This window comes from Podarcis vaucheri (genome assembly GCF_965113315.1).
Source record: "Podarcis vaucheri genome assembly, chromosome: 5".
In the NCBI taxonomy this organism is placed as follows: domain Eukaryota; kingdom Metazoa; phylum Chordata; class Lepidosauria; order Squamata; family Lacertidae; genus Podarcis; species Podarcis vaucheri.
The window spans coordinates 50,106,383-50,130,091 of record NC_138763.1 but is presented as its reverse complement, the minus strand read 5'-3'; the positions used below and the strand labels follow the sequence as shown (position 1 = coordinate 50,130,091).

Here is a 23,709-nt window from a genome sequence, read left to right as displayed (position 1 = left end):
CCGAGCCGAAAGGGAAGCCCGGAGACCCCCCTCTCCGCCGCCTCTCGCTCTCCCCCCCCCCCGCCGCCCGCCGCCCTCCTCGCCCCAAGCAACGTCCCGACGCGGCTCTTACTTCTGGATGAGTTGGGGCAGGTTCGGCGCCGGTGGTGGCATCCCCCTGGAGGGGCCGCCGCCGCCTCCGGCTTGGAGAGGAGCCGAGGCGCGGGCATCTCTGCTCTCAGGCTGCTCGGGGCCATTGGGGTCCGGGGCCTGGTTCATGGCAGCCGCGGGGACCATTCAGGCAGCTGGCGGCGGGTCAGCCAGCACCACCCGAGCCTCCCTGGGAAGCCGCGGGGAGAGCGCCAGACACCCGACCCCGGCCGGGCAGCGTGGGCAGCAGGAACTCGACGCAGGCGGCGGCGGCGGTGGCGGCAAGTGCCCCTCGCGGCCGCTCGCCCTTCTGGAAGGTGTCTGCGCTGAGGGGGCAGCGGGAGGCTGCGGAGAGGCATTTATGGCGATGCTTGGTGCAGCGGAGCCAATGGAGGGAGGAGGGGCCCCCTCCTACGCCAGGACGGAGGCTTCTGGCCATGGCGGGGATTTTGCTGACGGGGAAGGGGCGCTGCAGTGAGGCGACGGGGCGCCCGTGACCTAGGATAGTCGTAAGAAGTCTCCCATAACGGACAGGGGAGGCTTCCATCATTTCCTCCTGGGACGCGCGGACCGAGAAATCCCCCGGGTCCGCCAACAGCGTCTCGGTCCCCCCCCCTGCACGGCCTTCGGGGGGCGCAGCGACATGTTGTTTTCCTTCTCCCCCTCAGGACGTTTTGGCGCCATTCCGCGCCTCGCGCCTGCACCCGCCAGAGGTTTTTTTTTGGCGCGCGCAGCCTCTCTCGCGCGCACGTGGCGCCTGGCCCACTCGCGTCGCCCTCCTCTCGTTCGCGAGAGGTTCGTTCGCGTGGCCGCGTGCGCGCTTCTATTCGCCTGTGGGAATAAGGTGGTCTTTTACTCGCGCCTCACGGAGCGTTGTTTCGCCTCCTCAAGACGGCGTGTGTTTCAGCCCTTCACAGGACCCCTAAAACCCCACATTGCAGTCAAAGTGGTTGAGGAGACTTTTCGCCCCGTTATGTTTCCAGACGACCTTTTTGCTGATTGCTCATTCCGATCTGTTCCCTGGGAGCTTGTGGGCCTTGTCTCAAGCAAATCATTCCCCTACTCTTTCCAGTGTATTTTCCCCTTTCCTCCGATTGTCCTTATTTTAGGATGGAATTCAATCAAATACCAACAAATTCAAGTTGCACAAATAAAGTTTATGTGCTGTTCTTGCACAGCAAATCTGCTCCCCTTCCCCACGCCATGGTTATTTTTCCCAAGGAAAGGGGAACGTTAACAATGGCTTGACATCACCATTGAGTGTTCAATAAGCATCAGATGAGCTCCTCACAAACTTAGTGTGAACAAATCAAGACAAATGCTCAGTAAACTTTTGAAGCAACTGTTGCTGCGAAAAGTCAATAGAGTGCATTTCCCTGCCACTTTCCTTATTGCAAAAGATAGGTGTTTTTCTGAAGAAGCAGGCTTGTTGAGCAAGAGCGCCAGGTCAGCTTCCATTGCCCAACCTGATTTTGCCAATATGTGATTGTCACTATTTTCACATAGGATTCAATCTGGAAGGACCCTTAGACAAAAAAACCCCCACCCCTTCCATATACAGTAGTTAACTGTGAAACCTGCACATCCATTCATTTCTTACAGATGCACTAAGAAAATTCCCAGCTAATAGTCATGCCACAAAGTGTATTTGACTGTCACATGGTCAGCACAGGTCATTTTTCTGGAATTTCCTCAGCAACGTGGCATTGGCAAGTCTCATCCTCCTTTGCTTCTCTGCCTCACTCACTCCCCTAGGAGGCCCATCACCACCACTCAGAGGGCAATTGAGAGTAGCAGGAAGCAGGAGGCAGCAGCTGGTTGCAGCTTCCACTGCTTGCTCACCTAAGCAGGCACCTGCAAGGAGCAGCTGTTGCTGCTTTCATTTTTTCTGGGTGGTGCAGTGGGTACAGTTGGACCCAGAAGACCTACTGTGCCACCCAGAGGGATAAAGTATGGGAGGAAGCAGGGTCTGCTGCTTACCATGGCAATTGCTACCACCTGTGTGGTCATTATCTCTGTGCAGGGCTCGCTGCATTACCCAGAGGAAATGTGAGTCTGTGGAGAGTGTGGCATCTCAGCTTCCACACTGCGGAAATGGTGGTTGCCCCTTGCCATCATCACTCATCTGCTCATTTACCGATCTAAGTGGCAGTGCTGGGCCCAATCCCCAGTGCCGATGCAGCAGGAAAGGGCAGGCAAGCAAGTGGAGGTGGCTGCTCTCTTGAACTGTCACTCAGTTACTTGCTTGGGATGGGATGGAAGGAGGGGCTGCTGCAGGATATACCATTTTAGCACAGAGGATCACCCAAGTAGAACTAAGTCTCCCATGGGACCCTCTCAACAGCAGTGTCTGTTTTTCCTCAGTGGCAGCTAGTCAGATTGGTGTGACCCATATGAGGCGGCTCTCTTGAGGCTCAGCAGCTGCCTACCTGCTTCAGCCTCTGAAGCTAATTGATTTTTCATAAAGCATAAAGATTTGAAAAATTAAGTTGGCCTTACAGAAGATTAATCTTTGATTTGTTCACATTGTGCCTTAAGCTTACACTTTTTCTGTGTACATACATATGTCTGTAATTTCCTGAACAGGCAATGTTTTCTATGCAAGTTTCTTGGTAGAGAAGAAAGGAAAATAACACCTACAATAATGGAGTTTAATTTTGTAACAATATTACCAATTTAAACCCCAGTATCTATGCAAATGGAAGACAGGAGGGTAAAGTGTATATGGGACACTATTTTATATCAAGGAATAATATATCTGAAAGTGAAACAAGATAAAGGACCTTTAAAACGTCAGTCATATTCAGTAGCTAAAACTAAACGCCATGGGAAAATAATATTTATGTGAAGACTATTTAGGTGGCATTAAACAAAAAAAGCAGTTCAGTTGGCACTGGATTGTTTTTAAATTATAGTTTTTTTCATATTCAGGGTAAGTGGTGATTTAGTGTCTGTTACAGTGGGAAACTCGGAAGAACAATTTCACAACAATAAAATGAGAGTAGTCAGACTGCAATGTGTAATACCAAACTATGCCTGATTTACTATTGTATTTACTGTAGGTGCGCTTTTCCATCTTCTAATTTCACTAGCCTTACTACTACAGTAAGGATTTACACCTCTTTCATCACTTTTACATCTGCTTGTGCTTTTCGTCTCCTCTTGAACTCAGAAATGTTTTTACAGTTCCAAACTCAGGTATGTAGTGTTCCCTTTCATCAACTTCCATTTTGCTTTACAAGTTTTCTTTATAATTTTGGCCCATTCTATGAAACTATGCTTCCTTCTCATCAAGACCACATATATACTACAGACTTATAAATATTGGTTTGTACTAATTGTACTGCTATGGCTTTCCATTAAAAATATTGGGAATTTTAGTTTGGTGAGACTTCTGAGAATTATCTGGTAGAGATAGGATTAGAAAGTCTCAAAAGTGTCTGTAATTTCATGGTATTTTTTTATTTGTTGCTTTTTTTGCCATGGCAACTTATAGTGACTTTTAAGCAAAACAAGCAAGCATACACAAACATACATTAAAACCAGCAGTAAAAAACCAACAATCTAAAGACAATTTTACTTTTTAAAAACTAGTTTAAACATCCTATCCACACAAAAAGGCCATAGATAATTAAAAGACAAAGGCCTTATGAAAATGTAACAATTTCAAGGTTAAGGAGCAAAAACAAGGTAGCAAAAGTGTCCTGTCCCAGACTATTCCTGGTTCTAAAGTTTCAAATCAATTCCTCTTTTTTCTTGTATGTTTTTCCAGCCCTAGGATATTTTCCCCTGTTTCTGAGGGAACAAGAGGTAGATTACCTGCACTGGAAATCAGTTAGGAAAACCTTGGGATCTTCTACGTATAAGAAATGGTGAAAGATTATGCATACACATACACAACGTCCAACTTTGTGCTCCCACACTTTGTCCTCTGAGATATAGTTAGAGAACCATAGGCTCCTCCCAGCACCCTATAGAAAACCTATCATTCAAATGATTTCAGAAAACGGAAAATGTCCAGTTCAAGTGTGCTGTAGATTTGCCCCCCTTCTCCTACCATGTTTTTAAGCAGGTGAAATCATTTCTTAATTTTTGCTTTTGAACCTGGCAATCCATATTGGGCTTTGAGATGAAAAGGAAAGGTCTGAATTATTCAAATGCTTTTGATTCCTTAAATGCCAGCTATGTTGCAAGGCTATGAAAAATGGGAGGTTGATAGGATCTAAACAAGAGCCTGGAAGAGACGGAGCAACAAAGAACCAAGGCTGCACAACCCAATCCTATATGATTGTCTTTTGTCATAGTAAGCCAAAATGTATTTTAGACTTCAGTTTATTCTCAGATTTTAAAATGTCTACTCTATTGTGAAATATGATTCTCCAACTGCCCTGTCTCCTATAGACATTCACACCTGTACAAGAAGTGTGTACAGCGGCTGTAAAAATACAATAACCACTCTGAATAAGTGGAAAATTCCAATTACACACAGTTTACATCCACTTGGCTGAAGTGAAAATGATTTTGCCACATGCAAAAACAATGGAAGAAAAGAACAGCAAAATATAGTCGCTCACAGAACCTTTACCACTAGCTCTTCTAAAAAATTACTTTAATTCAAAGTTTTTCTTCAGTTGTGTTTTTAGGCAATTTTCCAATTTTAAAAGTTTCAAACTATTCAGGTTATGCTTTCTGAATAATCAGCTTATACTATCAGAACTTGCATGTCAGTTTGTTTATATGTTAAACTGCTATTTAATGCTCTAAATTTAAGGGCCCAATACAAACATCCAAGACAGGCCCCCTCCATCACACATACCACAGTCCCATGCTATTAATACAATATCACAACTCATGCAATAAAAGTTTACATTCTAATTCTGAAATTGCATTTACCATATGTTTGAAATTACACTCTGATCCACACTGGGATTTTTCTACCATGCCCCGCAAACACGCACATCCTGTCTGCTACTTTTGTTTAATATAACAACCGGCTTGAAGAAACATTCTGCTATTTAGTAACTTTTTGACTGGCATTCATAAAATTAATATCCTTTCACTGTTTTGTTTTGTTTTTATTCTGGTTTACTAACACAGCATCAAACATTCCATAAACAGATAATAATAATAATAATAATAATAATAATAATAATAATAATAATAATAAAATTATTTATATCCCGCCCTCACCAGCCGAAGCCGGACTCAGGGCGGCTAACAACAATAAAATAGTACATTCTAAAATCATTTCATTATAAAATTAATTCAAATCAAATTGATGGCAACCATTAGGCTAAAGTTCTGTGAAGATTGCCAAAGGAGGTCAATTCATTTTAAAGTTTATTTTTTAATTACAAAAACATCATCTTCCCAAAATCAATTTCTTACAAGTTCACACTCAATACACAAAATAGTTAGGAGGTTTAACCATTCTTGCCCCCTGGGGCTGTGCAAACTTCAGTGAAAGGTAGTTGTTGCTGTATTTTGTAACTTACTGTAAATGAGGGTAGTTCATGCTCCTTTCCAAAAGTACGGTAGTTTCGTGCCCTCCAGATGCAACAATTCACAAAGAAAATTCTGAAATACTTGTGAATAGATATTTACTCACTTTTTCATTTACTTATATTTTGAGCATGCAAGTGTTATAAGCAGCACTGACTCCCACTGTTCCTGGGATTAATGGCCCTGATTATTATAGGGCTTTGCTCCTCCCTCCTGTCTCTGTGACTGAAACTTCTTGAGTGAGCAAGTCCAGATGAAAAATGCAAATATTTCTGGGTGGTATTCAACTAAGCTTTACGCAGAATAGGCCCATTTAAATCAACGGACCTAACTTATTCATGTTCATTAATTTCAGTGGGCCTACTCTGAGTAAACTTCATTGACTACAAGTTCTGCTTATAGACGTGAGATTGGGTGAGCAACTAGCACACTGATCTGAATGTTGCTTGTTCTGCTATAACATTCCTGTTTGGCCCCGCAAATCTCACAGAGTTTGTGCACAGTAAAATCCAATTTAAAAAAATTGAAATAATAATTGTGAATTAGGAGCAGATTATGTTTTGCTCAGTTTCTTTTCTTTTAGCTTTAGTGGTGAACAGTTGCTGTTTCAGAATTAAGAAGGGAACAGAAAATAGTCACTCATTACGTGGGGCAGTATTTTGGGATCCAAGAGCATGTGTAAACATCAAAGGTCTGGTAAATTTCACACTCCAGTCTTTTCTAAACTTTCAGAATGTAGATCAAGGATTATGCTGTCACCAGCTTTAGGTGGTGGGTAAGGCAGTAATATCCCTTCACTATACATGCAAAAGACAATATTACTTTAGCAAATGCTTTCTTGAATCAGGAGGAGACAGTTAGTGTGTGGCTTTCATCAGCTGACTAAGCCTCTCTGTTGGAAAGTTTCCCCTATCACATGATAACCTGGACAAATGTGGAATCTGTGGAAGTTTGTGTGATGGTCTGTAAAATACCATTTTACTCCACTGTAAATCTTCACCTGCTTGAGTCTTGATGACACATAACCACAATTTTAGGGTTCCAATCAACTTTGAATTGTCACTGTTGTAACTTTGATTGGGATGGTATAATCTTTTCAAGTGCTTTCAAACTGCTAGGTGGGCAGGAGCTGGGACCAAACAATGGGAGCTCACCCTGTCATGTGAATTTGAACCACGGACCTTCCGATCGGCAAGCCCTAGGCTCTGTGGTTTAGACCACAGCGCCACCCGCATCCCAGTTTCACCTTTATGTATTCTAAAAACATTAACAGCATTTACACACTACCATTATACAGTAGCACTCTGAGATATAAACTAGTTTCATTTCTCTTTGTGCTGTAAGATAGCCATGTTTTTATTTACTACTCATATAGCAACAGCAATGTGCATGGTGCCATTCATGGTTCAAGAGGGTCTAGCCCTGAGAAATCCACAATCTAAAAATTGACACGGGGACACAACAGAGGAAGTGGGGAAAGTACTATACAGGGCAGATCAATTCGAAGCAGACTTTTGCGAGGGAATGAGGAGATAATCTTTTGCTCTAGGGAACAGATCAGCTTTGGAACCAGCAGATCCATGGCTGGCTTCTCCACTCCCAGTTCATAACAATCTGCCTTGTGTCTCTTTGTTTGCTACCACCAGCAGTCCTATCGACTGCAATTTATGTGATCGCAGAAGGAGCCTGAACAGCATTAAAGCCCCCCTCCTGGCAGAGGGCATTGGACATGCACATCTGCTGTACCCTAAGCCCCTTCAACAGTAAAGATGAGGCAGGTAGAATCACTCTTGTACTAACTAGGCTGTAACATTATTTATAATACTAAAAAGTATTGGCGTTATTATAGAAATATTTAATAGTTATTGTACAGCATATTTTCATACTCATATGGGATTCCTAGAATGGGTTTTCACATTAGCCTTTCTAGCTGTTTAAACAATGAAAGGAGAGGTTATGTGGCATCCGTTGTGATTTATTTTTACCGGATGATCAGTGGAGAAACAAGATATGCATGACATGCATTGCCTTGGCCTTCACTTTCCTTTGATGATTAGGACAGAATTTTAATTATGGTGCATGCGGATTTGTGTAAGTCACTTGAAATAACAAGCGCTGGGTATCAAAACAAAAATGTCGCTTTCAAATACTGCAGCTTGTGGATGCAAAGTTACAATTAAAACAGCAACAACTGATTATAATAATAATAATAATTTATTATTTATACGCCGCCCATCTGGCTGGGCCTCCCCAGCCACTCTGGGCGGCTTCCAACAAAATATTAAAATACAGTAATGCACCAAACATTAAAAGCTTCCCTAAACATGCCTTCAGATGTCTTCTAAAAGTCTGGTAGTTGTTCTCTTTGACATCTGGTGGGAGGGCGTTCCACAGAGTGGGTGCCACTACCGATAAAGCTCTCTGCCTGCTTCCTTGTAACTTGGCTTCTCACAGTGAGGGAACCACCAAAAGGCCCTCAGCGCTGGACCTCAGTGTCTGGGTAGAATGATGGGGGTGGAGACGCTCCTTCAGGTATAAAGGACTGGGGCCATTTAGGGCTTTAAAGGTCAGCACCAACACTTTGAATTGTGCTCAGAAACATACTGGGAGCCAGTGTAGGTCTTTCAAGACCGGTGTTATGTGGTCTCGGTGGCCACTTCCAGTCACCAGTCTAGCTGCAACATTCTGGATTAGTTGTAGTTATAAAGATTGCACATCAGTGGCAGCCTTCACCAAAATGTAATAGTAAAGTATGCATATTGTCAATAAAGAAAAAAGTTGCCATAGCTCAGGCCATCTGGTAAGTCAGCTTTTTTGCATGTATAAATGACAGTAGAGTATTTGATTGCAAAATAACCAGCAGGTTCAGCGCAAGACTCATGGATGCTGTGGTAAAGATTTTCCTAAATCTTGCAGTGCCACCATAAATGTCTAAATATTTAAGTAGAAGAAGCATATTGGAACATATTTACCTCTGTTTTAGCTTGGGTGTGTCCTCTATTTTTCAGGGAATAAGAACAGAGGAAGAGCCCTGTTAGATCGCACTAAAAACAAAGGCTGCAATCCTATGCACACTTACCTTAGGTTCAACCTCACTGGCTTCGTGCATAGGGTTTTAGTGCTAGTCCAGATTCCTCCTTCCCATAGTGGTCAACAGTTGTCTCCCGAAGCCCACAAGCAAGGTATGAAGGGGTCACCTTCATATAATTCGTATAATTGGAAGAAAGTTTCTCATTGTTGCTTACAAGCTTGGGATTTGCACTCTGCCCACACTCTGGAGCTAACTTACTTTAAACCACCTTCTAAACATTGTTTTGGTGAGGTAATCCCAGTCTAGAATGCAGACTGGTCACCTTCAGATGCAAATGCTTTGCCCTTTATCATTCCATGGGCTACTGAACTGGAAACATGTAACCAATGCCTAACTCCAGCCAGAAACATCTGGGAAAGAAATTATTTTATTTATTTATTTATTTATTTATTTATTTATTTATTTATTTATTTTTGTTGTTGTTGTTGTTGTTGTTGTTGTTGTTGTTATATAGTTATTTATACTTCCCCTTTTTTCCTGAGAAAACTCAAAGCAGTTTACAGATTTTTATTAATTTTACTAAAAATACAGTCATATCTCGAGTTGAATGTGCTTCGGGTTGAGTGCGTTCGAGTTACGCTCCACGGCAACCCGGAAGTAACAGAGCGTGTTACTTCCGGGCTTTGCCGCTCGCGCATGCGCAGACGCTCAAAATGACGCCACGCGTATGCGTGGAAGCGACGAAACATGACCCATGCACACGCAGACACGCCATCGCGTCTTGTGTTCCATTTCAGATGGGAACAGGGCTCCGGAACGGATCCCATTCGCATCCCGAGGTACCACTGTATAGAAAAATCAATCATTAAAATACAATTAAACATTGATAGAATTAAAACTAGGTACATATATGAGCTGTGTTTTAAAAATACGAATAATTGCATAAAAACAGCACAGCACCAGTCCTTTCATTAAAGCAGTCAGTTCCCAAAGGCCTTTTGGAAAAGAAAGTAGCAAAATTGGGCCCAAGACCACAGCACCCACTGCGCTGTAGCTCAGGCTCCCGGAGCGTCACGTGCGCAAGGCAAGCCACCCACTGGATGGGGCAAGCTGGGGCATATTGCACTGCATCGAGCCTCGCCACTGCCCCCCCAGCTGTAGGGTGGCTGAGGGAGAGGCGGCGGACGGATGCAAGCCCCACACTGCCATTTTGGGCAGCGTGGCGCCTGCAGGTGCCCGAGCCACCGTGTCACATAGCCCATAGCCATTTTGTCACCCCCTTCAGGGATAACACCCAGGTGGCCCGTACCCACTGCACCCTCCTTCCTACGCCACTTGTGGGGGGGACATGCATTGGAAATATTTTACCACAGGAAAATCTAGTTATTTGAAAATCTAGATGCAAAGTTCACCAGTGAATCTAACCTTCCCTGAAGTCCATGCACATTTGCTTCTGAGCTAGGCTTTGGATACTTATGCTGCTGCAGATCCATCTGCTTTCATTTTTGTAAGAACCATATAAAAGGTATCACCAAGCAGTCATTAGCACACCGTATGGCCATGATGTTGAAATGTTTCTTATTTTCATTCCCTAGTACTAAGCGCTAATGCTTCAAAAACTTTGCAACAAGAGCCTCAGACTATTAGTGTGCCAACAGGAGCCTGGAACTGCTGTAGGTTAACAAAACATGAGTCTGATGATAATCCTCACACCGAATTTCAACAGTGGAGTATTTCATGTCATAATTCCCAGTGCACAGGGATAAACCCCTTCTGAAAAGGTTAATGCAGACAACAATCTTTCCAATGTTGTGTGTTGCTGTTTGTAGTCCCACACACACCTAATAGACCAAGCAGCACAAAGAGTGTGTGTGTGTGTGTGTGTGTGTGTACATACATGCACACACAATCTTACAGGGAAACTTATAGTACCAAAGCATGATGCTAGAGAAGATCAAAAGTAAATGAAAGATACCTTGACATTTCATTTTCATATAAAACAATAGTATGGAAGAAAGTTTGCATACTAGTTTTACAAAACTAAAAGCAGTTGACTCCTGTCACATGCGTTATTATGAGACTCTGCTAGTGATAACAGTCATCTTATTTTAAGCATAAAATCTCATTATTGAGATGTTTGGGGATTAGTGTTCTAAATCAGTTCAGAAGATGTCAGACTTTTCTTTTTGAGTAAAGGTGAAGCTGTTGCCATATCCAGATTAATTTAAAATGGAGCTCAGCATTTATAACTGCTATTATTCATTTTAAACTCCAGGGAAACATCCATTAACACACATTACGGGTTTGATGTAAGAAAATTGAACTTAGATCCTATTGAAATCAATGGGATGAGTTAGTCATTACCTAAATTCCATGGATTTCTATGAGAGCTAAATTCAATAAATTTAGCTTGCAAACCTATACACATCTGGCAATAAGTCCCATTGAACTCAATGGTGCTTACTTCTGAGTACAGATTGCACACTTAGTCTGTCTCCAGCTCTATGTGTATAGCTTAGATATAGTTTCCAAACAGAGTGGATATTGGTTTCATGCAAAGACACTTAGAATAATTTTGGCATGTTTTCTGATATTCAAACAGTGTTAGGCATAAAACTAGAATGCTGTATTTGGGGAAGTCAGCAAGCAGTGATTTTGAAACTAGCCATCCTGCGGTATTCGAAGACATCACCAAGATGTTAACTAATACACACAGCACAGCCTTGTGAATATTTTTACATAGGGTGTGGCTGCCAAAGCAACTGCAGAGACTTAATTAAGGCACTTCCTTAGAAGGGATGAAAGGTGAAAATGCTTGCCAACAAATACAGCTCTGTCATGGACGCATCAGTCAAAATGATTTGTGGATTGCTTGGCTTGTAAAAGTTTTATTGCAATGTGCTGTCCGGAAAGTCTCATGTGACTTTTTTTTTAAGTTGATTTAAGAAATGAAACCTATTTTATAGTTGTAAGAGCAAGTCACACTTCCTAACTGAATACTGATAATCCCCATTAAGTGAGGCAGCACACTTGTTTTAACCCATCACTCTCTTAAATTATTGTTGCTTCAGAGCCTTCAATAAGATGGTATAAACCAGTCAAAGCATTTCTGGTGGATTATTGCATTTGCAGGGGGTTGAAAGTACTTGGCCTTCAGCCTCATGTCTTACAACGTGTCTGAGGCCTCAGATAATCCTCCAGAAATACACTACCCATTGAGTTACTACTTCATTAGAGACATACTTCATCTCTGTCTGGTTTCCAAATAGCTTTCAAACATCTACTAGCTGAATGGTAAAACCACAGAAACACAGGTGTTACTGAGCACCTGTTAGAGTAAAACAATTATAGTAAAAACAAATTGTGGAGGCCCATGAGTCTGTGGTAGTGCTATCAGCAGCAACAACTATTTCTACAAAAAGGAAGCCACATTTAATGTCTGGCTTTTTCGTTAGCTTATAAAAAGGGAAACATCAGAAACAGAATTCCTGTTTGTGCCGGAAGGCGAAGTTTCTATAGCAATTGCTACTTTCGAATAAGTATGTTTGATTAAGTTGTTATATACACAGTGTGGGGAAAATACTACCAACTCGCAATAAATAATGATTGCTCATTTATACATAAGAATCACATCCTGATAGGCTGATTTGTCCAATCCTAATTGCATGCCTGCGCAGACAGGCACAGATCATAATTATGTAGATTCACAGACTCAGAAGTAAGTCCTAGTGAATTACCCTATTTTTCTCTCCATAACACTCACTTTTTTCCTCCTAGAAAGTAAGGGGAAATGTCTGTGCGTGTTATGGAGCGAATGCCTACGGATGGCGGGGGGATCTGCTGCAGTCGTGAGCAGAGGATCCATGGTTCCCCTTCCTTCCCTCCTCCGTGGCGCTTGCTTTGAAACAGCAAAGCGGGAGAAGAGCCACTGAATGGGGAGGAGAGAGGGACAGAGAGCCTGCTTGCTTTAAAGGAGCAAAGCAGGAGAGGAGAGGAGCCTTCTCCTCTTATACCCCTCTTCTGCATTATTAGCAGCATCCTTCTCCACCCACCCCACGCGTGGTCCTTGTCCCTTGAGTGCTTTTCCTTCCCTCCCCACTTAAAATGTGGTTACAAAGCACGGATCCACATGGATCCTCAGGATTTTTGCACTGGGTCACCCTAAATTCACCATCAGATCACATAGCATGTCCATGGCTACAGCTTGCACCAAAATAATCACGTACCCACTGTTGCCTGGGGCCGTAGTGGTGCAAAAACGTGGTTACAAACATGGATCCACATGGATCCTCAGGATTTTTGCATTGGCTACCCCAAACTCACCGTCAGATCACATGTCTGTGGCCACAGCATGAACCACAAAAATCATACATCCGCTGTTTCGTTTAGAATATTTTTTTTCTTGTTTTCCTCCTATAAAAACTATGTGCGTGTTATGGTCGGGTGCGTGTTATAGAGCGAAAAATACGGTACATGGGGCTTACTCCCAGGTAAATGGAGTTAGGACTCTAGTGTTGCATGAAGTGCAAGCTCTCATCATAGAGTCTGTATTGCATGTGTATTTGATGTACGTTATCTTGCATGTATTCTTTACTACTATCACGTATTTCCATATGTGAAAAAGACCAGGCTATTATCATCCTGTACAACAAACAGGCAGCATGGGTGGGTATTGTTTTTGTTTGTTACTACATTATGTATCCCCTTCATGGATCACTGCCTTGCCGTGGCGAAGGGGCTTGAAGAACTCAGAGAAGCTATGAACTACGCCGAGCAGGGCACACAAGATGAACAGGTCATAGTGGAGAGTTTTGACCAAACGTGATCCACCTGGAGTAGGAATCGGCAAGCCACTCCAGTATCCCTGCCAAGAAAACTCCATGGACAAAGACAACAGGCATATAAAAGTTATGACACTGGAAGATGAGCCCCTCAGGTCGGAAGGTGTCCAACATGCTACTGGGGAAGAGCGGAGGACAAGTACAAGTAGATCCAGAGCTGATGAAGCGACTGGGCCAAAGCCGAAAGGACGCTCAGTTGTGGATATGCATGGAAGCGAAAGGAAAGTCCAATGCTGTAAAGAAAAATATTGCATAGGAACCTGGAATGTAAGAACCATGAACCTGGGTAAGTTGGATGTGGTCAAAAATGAGATGGCAAGAATAAATATTGACATCCTGGGCATCAGTGAGCTAAAATGGACGGGAATGGGCGAATTCAGTTCGGATGACTACCATATCTACTACTGTGGGCAAGAAACCCGTAAGAGAAATGGAGTGGCCCTCATAGTCAACAAAAGAGTGGTGAAAGCTGTACTAGGATGCAGTCTCAAAAATGATAGAATGATCTCGATACGAATCCAAGGCAGACCTTTTAACATCACAGTAATCCAAGTTTATGCACCAACTACTGGTGCTGAAGAAACTGAAATTGACCAGTTCTATGAAGACTTACAAAACCTTATCGAAGTGACACCAAAGAAGGATGTTCTGCTCATTATAGGGGATTGGAATGCTAAAGTAGGGAATCAAGAGATAAAAGGAACAACTGGCAAGTTTGGCCTCGGAGATCAAAACGAAGCAGGGCAAAGGCTAATAGAGTTCTGTCAAGAGAACAAGCTGGTCATCACAAACACGCTTTTCCAACAACACAAGAGACGACTCTACACATGGACATCCCCAGATGGGCAACATCGAAATCAGATTGATTATATTCTCTGCAGCCAAAGATGGAGAAGCTCTATACAGTCAGCAAAAACAAGACCTGGAGCTGACTGTGGCTCAGATCATCAGCTCCTTATAGCAAAATTCAAGCTTAAACTGAAGAAAGTAGGAAAAACCACTGGACAGGTAAGATACAATCTAAACCAAATCCCTTATGAATACACAGTGGAAGTGAGGAACAGGTTTAAGGATTTAGATTTGCTGGACAGAGTGCCTGAAGAACTATGGATGGAGGCTCGCAACATTATACAGGAGGCAGCAACTAAAACCATCCCAATGAAAAAGAAATGCAAGAAAGCAAAGTGGCTGTCCAACGAGGCCTTACAAATAGCGGAGGAGAGAAGGCAAGCAAAATGCGAGGGAGATAGTGAAAGATACAGGAAATTGAATGCAGATTTCCAAAGAACAGCAAGGAGAGACAAGAAGGCCTTCTTAAACGAGCAATGCAAAGAAATAGAGGAAAGCAACAGAATGGGAAGAACCAGAGATCTGTTCAAGAAAATCGGAAATATGAAAGGAACATTTCGTACAAAGATTACCATAATAAAGGACAAAAGTGGTAAAGATCTAACTGAAGCAGAAGACATCAAGAAGAGGTGGCAAGAATACACAGAGGAATTATACCAGAAAGATATGGATGTCTCGTACACCCCAGGTAGTGTGGTTGCTGACCTTGAGCCAGACATCCTGGAGAGTGAAGTCAAATGGGCCTTAGAAAGCACTGCAAATAACAAGGCCAGTGGAAGTGATGGTATTCCAGCTGAACTGTTTAAAATTTTAAAAGATGATGCTGTTAAGGTGCTACACTCAATATGCCAGCAAGTTTGGAAAACTCAGCAGTGGCCAGAGGATTGGAGAAGATCAGTCTACATTCCAATCCCAAAGAAAGGCAGTGCCAAAGAATGCTCCAACTACCGCACAATTTCACTCATTTCACATGCTAGCAAGGTTATGCTTAAAATTCTACAAGGAAGGCTCAAGCAGTATGTGGACCGAGAACTCCCAGAAGTGCAAGCTGGATTTAGAAGAGGCAGAGGAACCAGAGACCAAATTGCAAACATGCGCTGGATTATGGAGAAAGCCAGAGAGTTCCAGAAAGACATCTACTTCTGCTTCATTGACTATGCAAAAGCCTTTGACTGTGTTGACCACAGCAAACTATGGCAAGTTCTTAAAGAAATGGGAGTGCCTGATCACCTCATCTGTCTCCTGCGAAATCTCTATGTGGGACAAGAAGCTACAGTTAGAACTGGATATGGAACAACTGATTGGTTCCAAATTGGGAAAGGAGTACGGCAAGGCTGTATATTGTCTCCCTGCTTATTTAACTTATATGCAGAATTCATCATGCGAAAGGCTGGGCTGGATGAATCCCAAGCCGGAATTAAGATTGCCGGAAGAAATATCAACAACCTCAGATATGCAGATGACACAACCTTGATGGCAGAAAGTGAAGAGGAATTAAAGAACCTTTTAATGAGGGTGAAAGAGGAGAGCGCAAAATATGGTCTGAAGCTCAACATCAAAAAAACGAAGATCATGGCCACTGGGCCCATCACCTCCTGGCAAATAGATGGGGAAGAAATGGAGGCAGTGGGAGATTTTACTTTCTTGGGCTCCATGATCAGTGCAGATGGTGACAGCAGTCACGAAATTAAAAGACGCCTGCTCCTTGGGAGAAAGGCGATGGCAAACCTAGACAACATCTTAAAAAGCAGAGACATCACCTTGCCAACAAAGGTCCGTATAGTAAAAGCCATGGTTTTCCCAGTAGTGATGTATGGAAGTGAGAGCTGGACCATAAAGAAGGCTGATCGCCGAAGAATTGATGCTTTTGAATTATGGTGCTGGAGGAGACTCTTGAGAGTCCCATGGACTGCAAGAAGATCAAACCTCTCCATTCTGAAGGAAATCAGCCCTGAGTGCTCACTGGAAGGACAGATCGTGAAGCTGAGGCTCCAATACTTTGGCCACCTCATGAGAAGAGAGGACTCCCTGGAAAAGACCCTGATGTTGGGAAAGATGGAGGGCACAAGGAGAAGGGGACGACAGAGAATGAGATGGTTGGATGGTGTTCTTGAAGCTACTAGCATGAGTTTGATCAAACTGCGGGAGGCAGTGGAGGACAGAAGTGCCTGGCGTGCTCTGGTCCATGGGGTCACGAAGAGTCGGACACGACTAAACGACTAAACAACAACAACAACACATTATGTATTTTTGTGTTTTTATATTGTAAACTGCCCTGTGGTCCTCAGATGAAGGGCAGTATAGACATTTATTAAATCAGCATCCGTAGTGCGTGGGTAAGGACTTTCAGTTTTTAGAATGAACTAGTTCAACTGAATTAAGTTCATTGAACTAGTTCAAAACTCTGAACTGCAGCTGAAAGTAGTTCCCATAAGTGCCAGATGAAGGAAAGGTGAAATAAATTCATTTGGGGGTAGAACTCTGAATATTTTCTAGTTCATCTTCATGTTCATCCAACCCTGCTACCCCCCATTAAAAAAGAAAGAAAAGTCATTTTGGACATATATAAAGAAAGTTAGAAAGCAAAATATGGAGCCAATGTTCTGAGGCTCATTAGGGTAGATATGGAAGTGCTGCTGTTGCTAATAATGCAGCACTGTTGTTAAGCAATTGGAGGAAGGCATGTGAGGCATTTCTTGTAATTTCCCTTCTGAAGAGTTTTATTCTCTTCCAACAGGAAGAGCTCACAGCAAGAAGTCTCGGTCCAGGAACAAAAAGAATGTTGCCTTGTGCCAGCTGTGTGGCTAGCACAAATTAAACAGGGTAAGCCTTTTTCTAGCATGGGAATACAATTATGGGGAAAGCTTTACGTGATGACATTTTATCCATCAGACATATTATTATTTGCATGTGGCCCCTGATTTAGTTTTGAATGATTCTGTAAAGGAAATTTTGTAACATTTATGTAAGAGACTGGGATCTACTGGTAGAACACTGGTTTGCAGTACATAAACAACAGTTTCAGATTCCCATTTATTTCACAAGAGCAACAACCCAATGTCTGAATTAGGCTGTTGTGCAAAGAAAGCTTGTTGGAAGGAAACAGGAGCAGATTTTTGTGTAAAAAGACTGAGCTCAGTTAAGATAATAAAACGGTTCTGGGGCTGCGCATGTGCTCAAGAGTTCATGTCTTTCTTAATTTTGTGTATTTCTTTGCCCTTAGCTTCCATTACTGGACCTTGAGGGCTAGTAGAAATCAAAGTAGATTATGCAAGATGGAAGTCTGCCTACTCTGAGTGTACTGTAATACTTGGACCAGTCATAAGTTCAATATCTATGTTCAGTCATGCAGCTCACTGTGCAACTGTGGCCAGTCCTGCACTCTCAGCTTACCCTACTTCACAGGATTGTTGAGATGATAAAATAAGACATTCCAATGTATGGCACCCTGAGCTCTTGGGGAAAAAAAGGGAGGATACAAATAGTTGGAAGTGCAACAGCAGGAATCATTCACTTAGTAACTAAAGGGTTAATTCTGCTCATAGTTAGCCACCCGGGGTGGGTGAAGTTGAAGGTATTGCCTAGCAATAATGAGTCAGAATGGCATGACCCTTACTGAGCTAATTCGTGCTCTGAATGACTGTGCAGTTCTGTGGAAGTTTCAGCCCCATAGGTTTAGCTGTTGAATGTCTTCCGGATGTGAACAAGGCCTGACATAAAAAGACAAAAGCCTTCTGTTTATTGCTCTTCACGTTATACAGTGTTCTTCTTCCATTTACCCAGTAAAGCATTGTTTCCCAACCGGGAGGCATATGGCCCCCCTGGGGAACCCCATGATATCCCTAAGGGGACTACAGGTGAAAATCATGTAAACGGGGGCCACAGCACAAGGCTAGGAGGCCACAGAGGGAAGTGAGAATGTTTGTTTGTTTGTTTTTAAATCCTGATTAACTAGCTATCCGCTTGGCCAATCACAAGCGGCTTGATGTAAGAAAGGGGCAGGCCACCAGGGCATAGTGCTCCTTTTTGCCATACACATTTTTTGGGAGTAGTTACAGATAGGTAGCCGTGTTGGTCTGCCATAGTCAAAATAAAAAAATTCCTTCCAGTAGCACCTTAAAGACCAATTAAGTTAGTTCTTGGTATGAGCTTTCGTGTGCATGCACACTTCTTCAGATACACTGAAGATTCTTCAGATCCAGTGTATCTGAAGAAGTGTGCATGCACACGAAAGCTAACCAATTAAGTTAGTTCTTGGTATGAGCTTTCGTGTGCATGCACACTTCTTCAGATACACTGAAGATTCTTAGTTGGTCTTTAAGGTGCTACTGGAAGGAATTTTTTGGGAGCAGTCTTTGTTTCTGGTGGGAGAGGGCAATTGCTATGGCCCCCATTTTGGCCAGTAGAGCCCGCAGCCCAGACCCCACTTGTCAGGTATGTGCAGTGGTGGGGTGGCAATGGGTAGGGCTGGGTGAGCCAGAGCTGCTTGTTGCTGCCACCGGTGTTGGGCCCAGTGGCAGCCTGGGCTAACTCTGCAAGGCACAGGGTGCAATCCACACCAGCACCTAGCAGACTGGTGCCTTCAGATGTTGCCAAGGGGTGCAGGGTTTGTCAGCAGTGGCAGCCCGGCTCTGCAAGGTATGGGGTGAAATCTACCCCAGCGCCTAGCCGAGTGGGGTCGTCTGGTGTTGCTGACTTGCATCTAGTAAATAACTAAGTGTCTACTCAGAAGAAAGCCTCACTGCATTCAGTGGGCCTTACTCCCAGGTAAGAATGTGTGGGGCCATAGTGTTTTACCTAGGCAGCTAGGACTCCTCCGGATGACAAGATCTTTTTGCACCAGGTCAGTGAGGACCACTTACTTTTTAAAATTCTCCCATATATATAGAACTCCCTGTGCACCTTTTGGGCTGTATCTTTAGGTTTCCCCCTCTGTGTCAAATAACGGGGGTCAAATAAGTGTTGTTTACTTTTTATAATAGATGGAAGATGGATCTCCTTCAAGAGGTTCTGAACTCTCCTTCCTTGGAGGTTTCTGATGGCCATCTGTCATAGATGTTTTAGCTGAGTTTCCTAATTGCAGGGGGTTGCGCTAGAGAGATGACCCTTGGGGTCCCTTCCAGCTCTATGATTCTATGTTTTTCTGCTTCAACAATATTTCATTGTGTTCCTATCATTTTATGTAATTATATTCTGTATAAATTATAAAAATGATAAATAAAACATGTTCTGTTTATAAAGAAAATATTAAAATAGTTATGCTTCTACCGGTAGAACATGGGCATAGCCAGGATTTTTGTTAGGGGCCAGAACCTTAGATTTGTACTGATTTGCATTGTTTTTTACTTATTGTAAAAGGGGGCACAGGAAGGAAACAAGGTTGGAAGGGGCCATGGTCAGGAAAAGGTTGGGAAACACTGCAGTAAAGTATTTTCAGTTTCTTTTTTCTCTGGACATCATCTGTGTTGAAGTGCCTTTGCTAACACAAATGCGAAAGTTCAGTCATCAATAGTGAACTCCTATGCCTGCTACTCAAATGTCTTATTCAGTTCTCTGAGACTTACTCCCATGTTAAGTGTGCAGCCTTATCCTGACAGTTAAAGTTAGCTTCTGACTGTGATGTTTAATTTTTTTCAGGACAGAAAAATAGACCTAATTGCATACGTTGTGCTAGTGTAAATCACATTCATTTAAGTACTTCTTTAGGAAGGTGCACATCACACTCTTCCACCTCCTGTTCTTTCTTAGGCTCACTTTGCATCAGCCATTCTATCCTTTGTGTTTATAATTGTTTGGCAGACTTCCATATTTGTGGACTGTGCAGTCATCACTGCACTAGCAGTGCTTGAAGCTGCTTTTATTTATTCCTAGTGTATGATGAATTGGGCCATCTGTCTTTTATGTCCGCCCCCAACACTCCCCTGCTGGCATGTTGTCGGCGCCGCTGGGCTGTCAGCTAAGGTCAAGGGCTCACACCAAGGTCCCTGTCCTTTTCTGTCTGTTGGGGAAATAATGGCAGAGTCCTGAGGTCACCTCTTGAAACTTCACTGTGGAGCTGTTAAATAATCCGAAGAATTGACAAATCATGAAAGGGATCAGAGAGTGACATGTATCATAATAAAGGCAAACAGGATAATCTGTTTCCTACACACAACTAAATGTTTAAAGAGGCACAGAGTTTTCACATAACAGAAACAGGTTGGGTGTAGAAGAGGCTAATGTTTATTTGAAAATTTCACAGAAGATTGATTTAATTGTGTTTTTAAAACAGCTGCAATTTTATGTTAGATCAGTAACTCCCAATAATCATCTATGGGGAATTGATAAAAACATTTTGCTCTTGTTACTTTTACCAGACACAGGATCCACCTATATCATCCCTAACTTTAGAAAGAGAGAACTTTGGAGTTGTGAGTTGTTCACTTGGACAGAACTTCTGTGCTTGGGAGCCTCATGATGAAATTGACAAATTTGGGCTTGACTCATTCACAGACCATCTGAAGCTGTGGCAGTGATGTGGGTTTTGTTTTTTTAGTTAGGCTGCAGAGGTTTTCACCAGCACTGCCAGGAGTTAAACCAGTCGCATGAAAGTTGCCTGGTGCTGTATCCACTATACAACTATACACTGAGCTGAGCCTGGATTCAAGGTCTCCCACATATGAAAATTAGATGTGATGGTATGTAAAAAGCAGAAACAGCTCCAGCTAGTGCTGGCAAGCAATGTGGATTTTAAAAAAATAGTATTGTCTACTCAGACTCTCCAGACTTACTTATCCATGTGAATGGGGCCTTGCTGTAACTCTTGAGGAAATAGGAGTTGTTTCCCAGTAAGCATTAGGAACTAGAACTACCCTGTTGCCAATACTTAACACAATCCAGTAATCAAAGTTTGTGCAATGTGTGTGTGTGTGTGTGTGTGTGTGTGTGTGTGTGTAACCACTATTCTTTCTGCATAGACCTGCACTGGATCATGATACACAAACATAAAAGAACTATGTTAAAACTAATGCAATATGCTTCTGCTTTCAAATGGTGAGTGTGCATCAGAGGATTGAATTGTGTGTCTGTTCCCAGTTGTTAACCACTGTCTGCTGGATGGGGCTGATGGGAATTAGAGTCCAAAACATCTGGAGGGCACTCAGTTGGGGAATGCTGCTATGGACCCTCATCCCACCCATTTCCTGAATTCCTCCCTTTGCTAGTTGCAGTGGCAGTGTTTGTATTTCAAGAGTTTGTGTTGTAATCAATGTGTTATATATATCATAAAAATAATACAGTTACTCACACTACATACTCTTCCACTGGCAGAGAACAAGTTATTATGTTACCTGAAGCAAAGACCAATGCTGTTGATGGGGCAGCATTCTCCATCATGCCTGAGGCCAGCAAAGAGGTTAGGATGTACAGCACAGGCCATGCAACTCCCAGACCTCTGTCTTTCAGCACCTTAACATTGTCCCCTAATATCTGTTACCTGAGGCAGCTACTTCATGCTTTCGAATGGTTAGGCCAGTCAATGTTTGGGCTTATCTCAAGTGGGAAAACAGAATCAGTTTCAAGATAGGAGAAGGTTAACAACTGGAAATTGGCTATGGAATAGGTTTGGATCATCACTGCACTAACAAGTGCCTGCAAGACATTTCAGGCATTAAAGTATAGAGGGATTTACAATAGTATCTAGGATTCATATCTATATGTTGGCAGAAGATCAAAGACAAAAAATGTGAAGTATGCACAGTATGGCATTTCTATATACAGAAATTTTCTGTTTTCTTTGAAGCAGCACGGGAGATAATTAGAGGAGTTTCAGCTTACAATTCCATATGTTGCAAATTACTAATTAAAAAGATGATATGTGTTCCCTGCAGTATGATGTAATTCATTTCATCAGTTTGAACTTTGCATTATTTTCTGAACCCTCTACTCACTTGTATGTTGTAATTCTGTGCATGTCTATCATATTTCATTTTGCAAGAAGTGCTTTGTAATACTCAATCTGTTTTATACTGGGTCAGTTTGTTTGTCTATAAGGCCCAGTATTTTCTACCCAGTCTCAGGAACAGGCCTTTCCTATCATCTGTTGCCTGATTATTTCTTAACAGGAGATGCCAGGAACTGATGTCCATAACTCATCCTCCTTGCCACCGTGCCATGGTCCTTTCCCTAACTCTTCTTTGCTCAGAAAGGACTGGACATCTCCCCTGTCCATGTTTATTTCTTCATGGGATGTTGAGCAAGTATTGGCAAGTGAGGGAGAGAGAAAATGATTTGTCTATTATTTGCTGAAAATACATTTAGTTTAAGAACTTTAGACCATATTAGTACATGGATGTCCCTTCTCAGAGGAACGCATGTGCCTTCCATACCCAATTGCATATATAGCAAATGCACACATATTTGTTTTGCTGTGTGTACATGAAGAATGAGCCTTCTTCTCATTGCATTATCTGCAGCAGAACAGACATATGTCACAGTCATCACTTGTGACAGTGTAAACATAGGAACATGCAACAGATTATATAGACGTTATTCCTGTCTAGGAAATTAATTTTGTGTTAAGTCTTCATAAGGGCAGACAATTACTCCATAATTTCAATGCTATTTTTAATCTTAGTTCCAGGAATGTGTTCCCCAAACAGAAATATTTATTTACACCATAGCAGATTTACTTTAGCAGTGCTGTGCTCTTTAAAAAACAATTTATCTTTAAACTTCACATTTAACTATCTTCAGTAATAAATAAGAGCAATCCATCTGTACTATGATTTTACAGAAGTTGCTACATTTTCATTTTGTTGATACTTTGATCCTTCTAGTCTGCAGCTTGCAGAAAGGATGACCACCACATTAAAGGAGGGATTATTTAACTTTGAAATTTTGTATGGGATACTTGCAAGGCACAGAAATGGCAATTTCTTGCAAATTATAGTTGGATTTTTTCCCCTTGTACAACTAGATCACAAGTCATCAACGCCTGCCAAGTCAGTGATCTGGGGTGGAGGTTAAGGACACTGCTAGTGCCTGTCTTGTTCACTTGCTACTCTCTTAGACAATTCAGATTTGGAGGGGGGGTTTCTTTCTGCAAAGTTATGAACGCTTGACTGACAAATGTAGTCTACAAAAATGGAGCTCTGGTTTTATTTCATTAATAAAAAAAAACACAGAAGTGGTGGATTCCTAATTACCCACAGTGTCCAGTCCCTAATTACTTACAGAGTCCAAATCTTTCAAATCCCCGAAAGATATTATTTGACAGGAAGTTTGCCAGGTGGCTGATTTTAAACAGCCCATTTGTTTCTGAGTGGAAAGGGAGAGACATTTATCCCTGCAGCCTTTGATAAGGTGTGTGTGTGTATG

The 23,709-nt window shown here is 42.4% G+C and overlaps 1 protein-coding gene and 1 long non-coding RNA gene across 10 annotated transcripts in view; one reads left to right on the top strand and one right to left on the bottom strand.

Moving 5' to 3' along the window:
- Positions 1-6,219, bottom strand: part of RBM20 (RNA binding motif protein 20) — a gene marked incomplete at its 5' end in the record, with an annotated part of 106,351 nt that extends 100,132 nt beyond the window's left edge. For 4 of the 5 annotated variants that reach the window (XM_082225024.1, XM_082225025.1, XM_082225026.1 and 1 more), the window contains one exon: positions 113-276. In XM_082225024.1, coding sequence (XP_082081150.1) covers positions 113-276 — 164 coding nt within the window. Of the gene's footprint in view, positions 1-112; positions 277-5,624 lie in introns of those variants that run through there. The other variant, XM_082225030.1, reaches the window with a different exon arrangement.
- The window catches only part of LOC309533579, a 36,913-nt gene continuing 13,791 nt past the window's right edge, over positions 588-23,709 (top strand). For 2 of the 5 annotated variants that reach the window (XR_014220302.1, XR_014220303.1), the window contains exons 1-4: positions 1,584-3,327; positions 6,215-6,327; positions 8,640-8,813; positions 17,090-17,175. This is a non-coding gene — a long non-coding RNA (uncharacterized lncRNA). Of the gene's footprint in view, positions 3,328-6,214; positions 7,410-8,639; positions 8,814-17,089; positions 17,176-23,709 lie in introns of all 5 variants that reach the window. The other 3 variants (XR_014220300.1, XR_014220301.1, XR_014220299.1) reach the window with 3 other exon arrangements.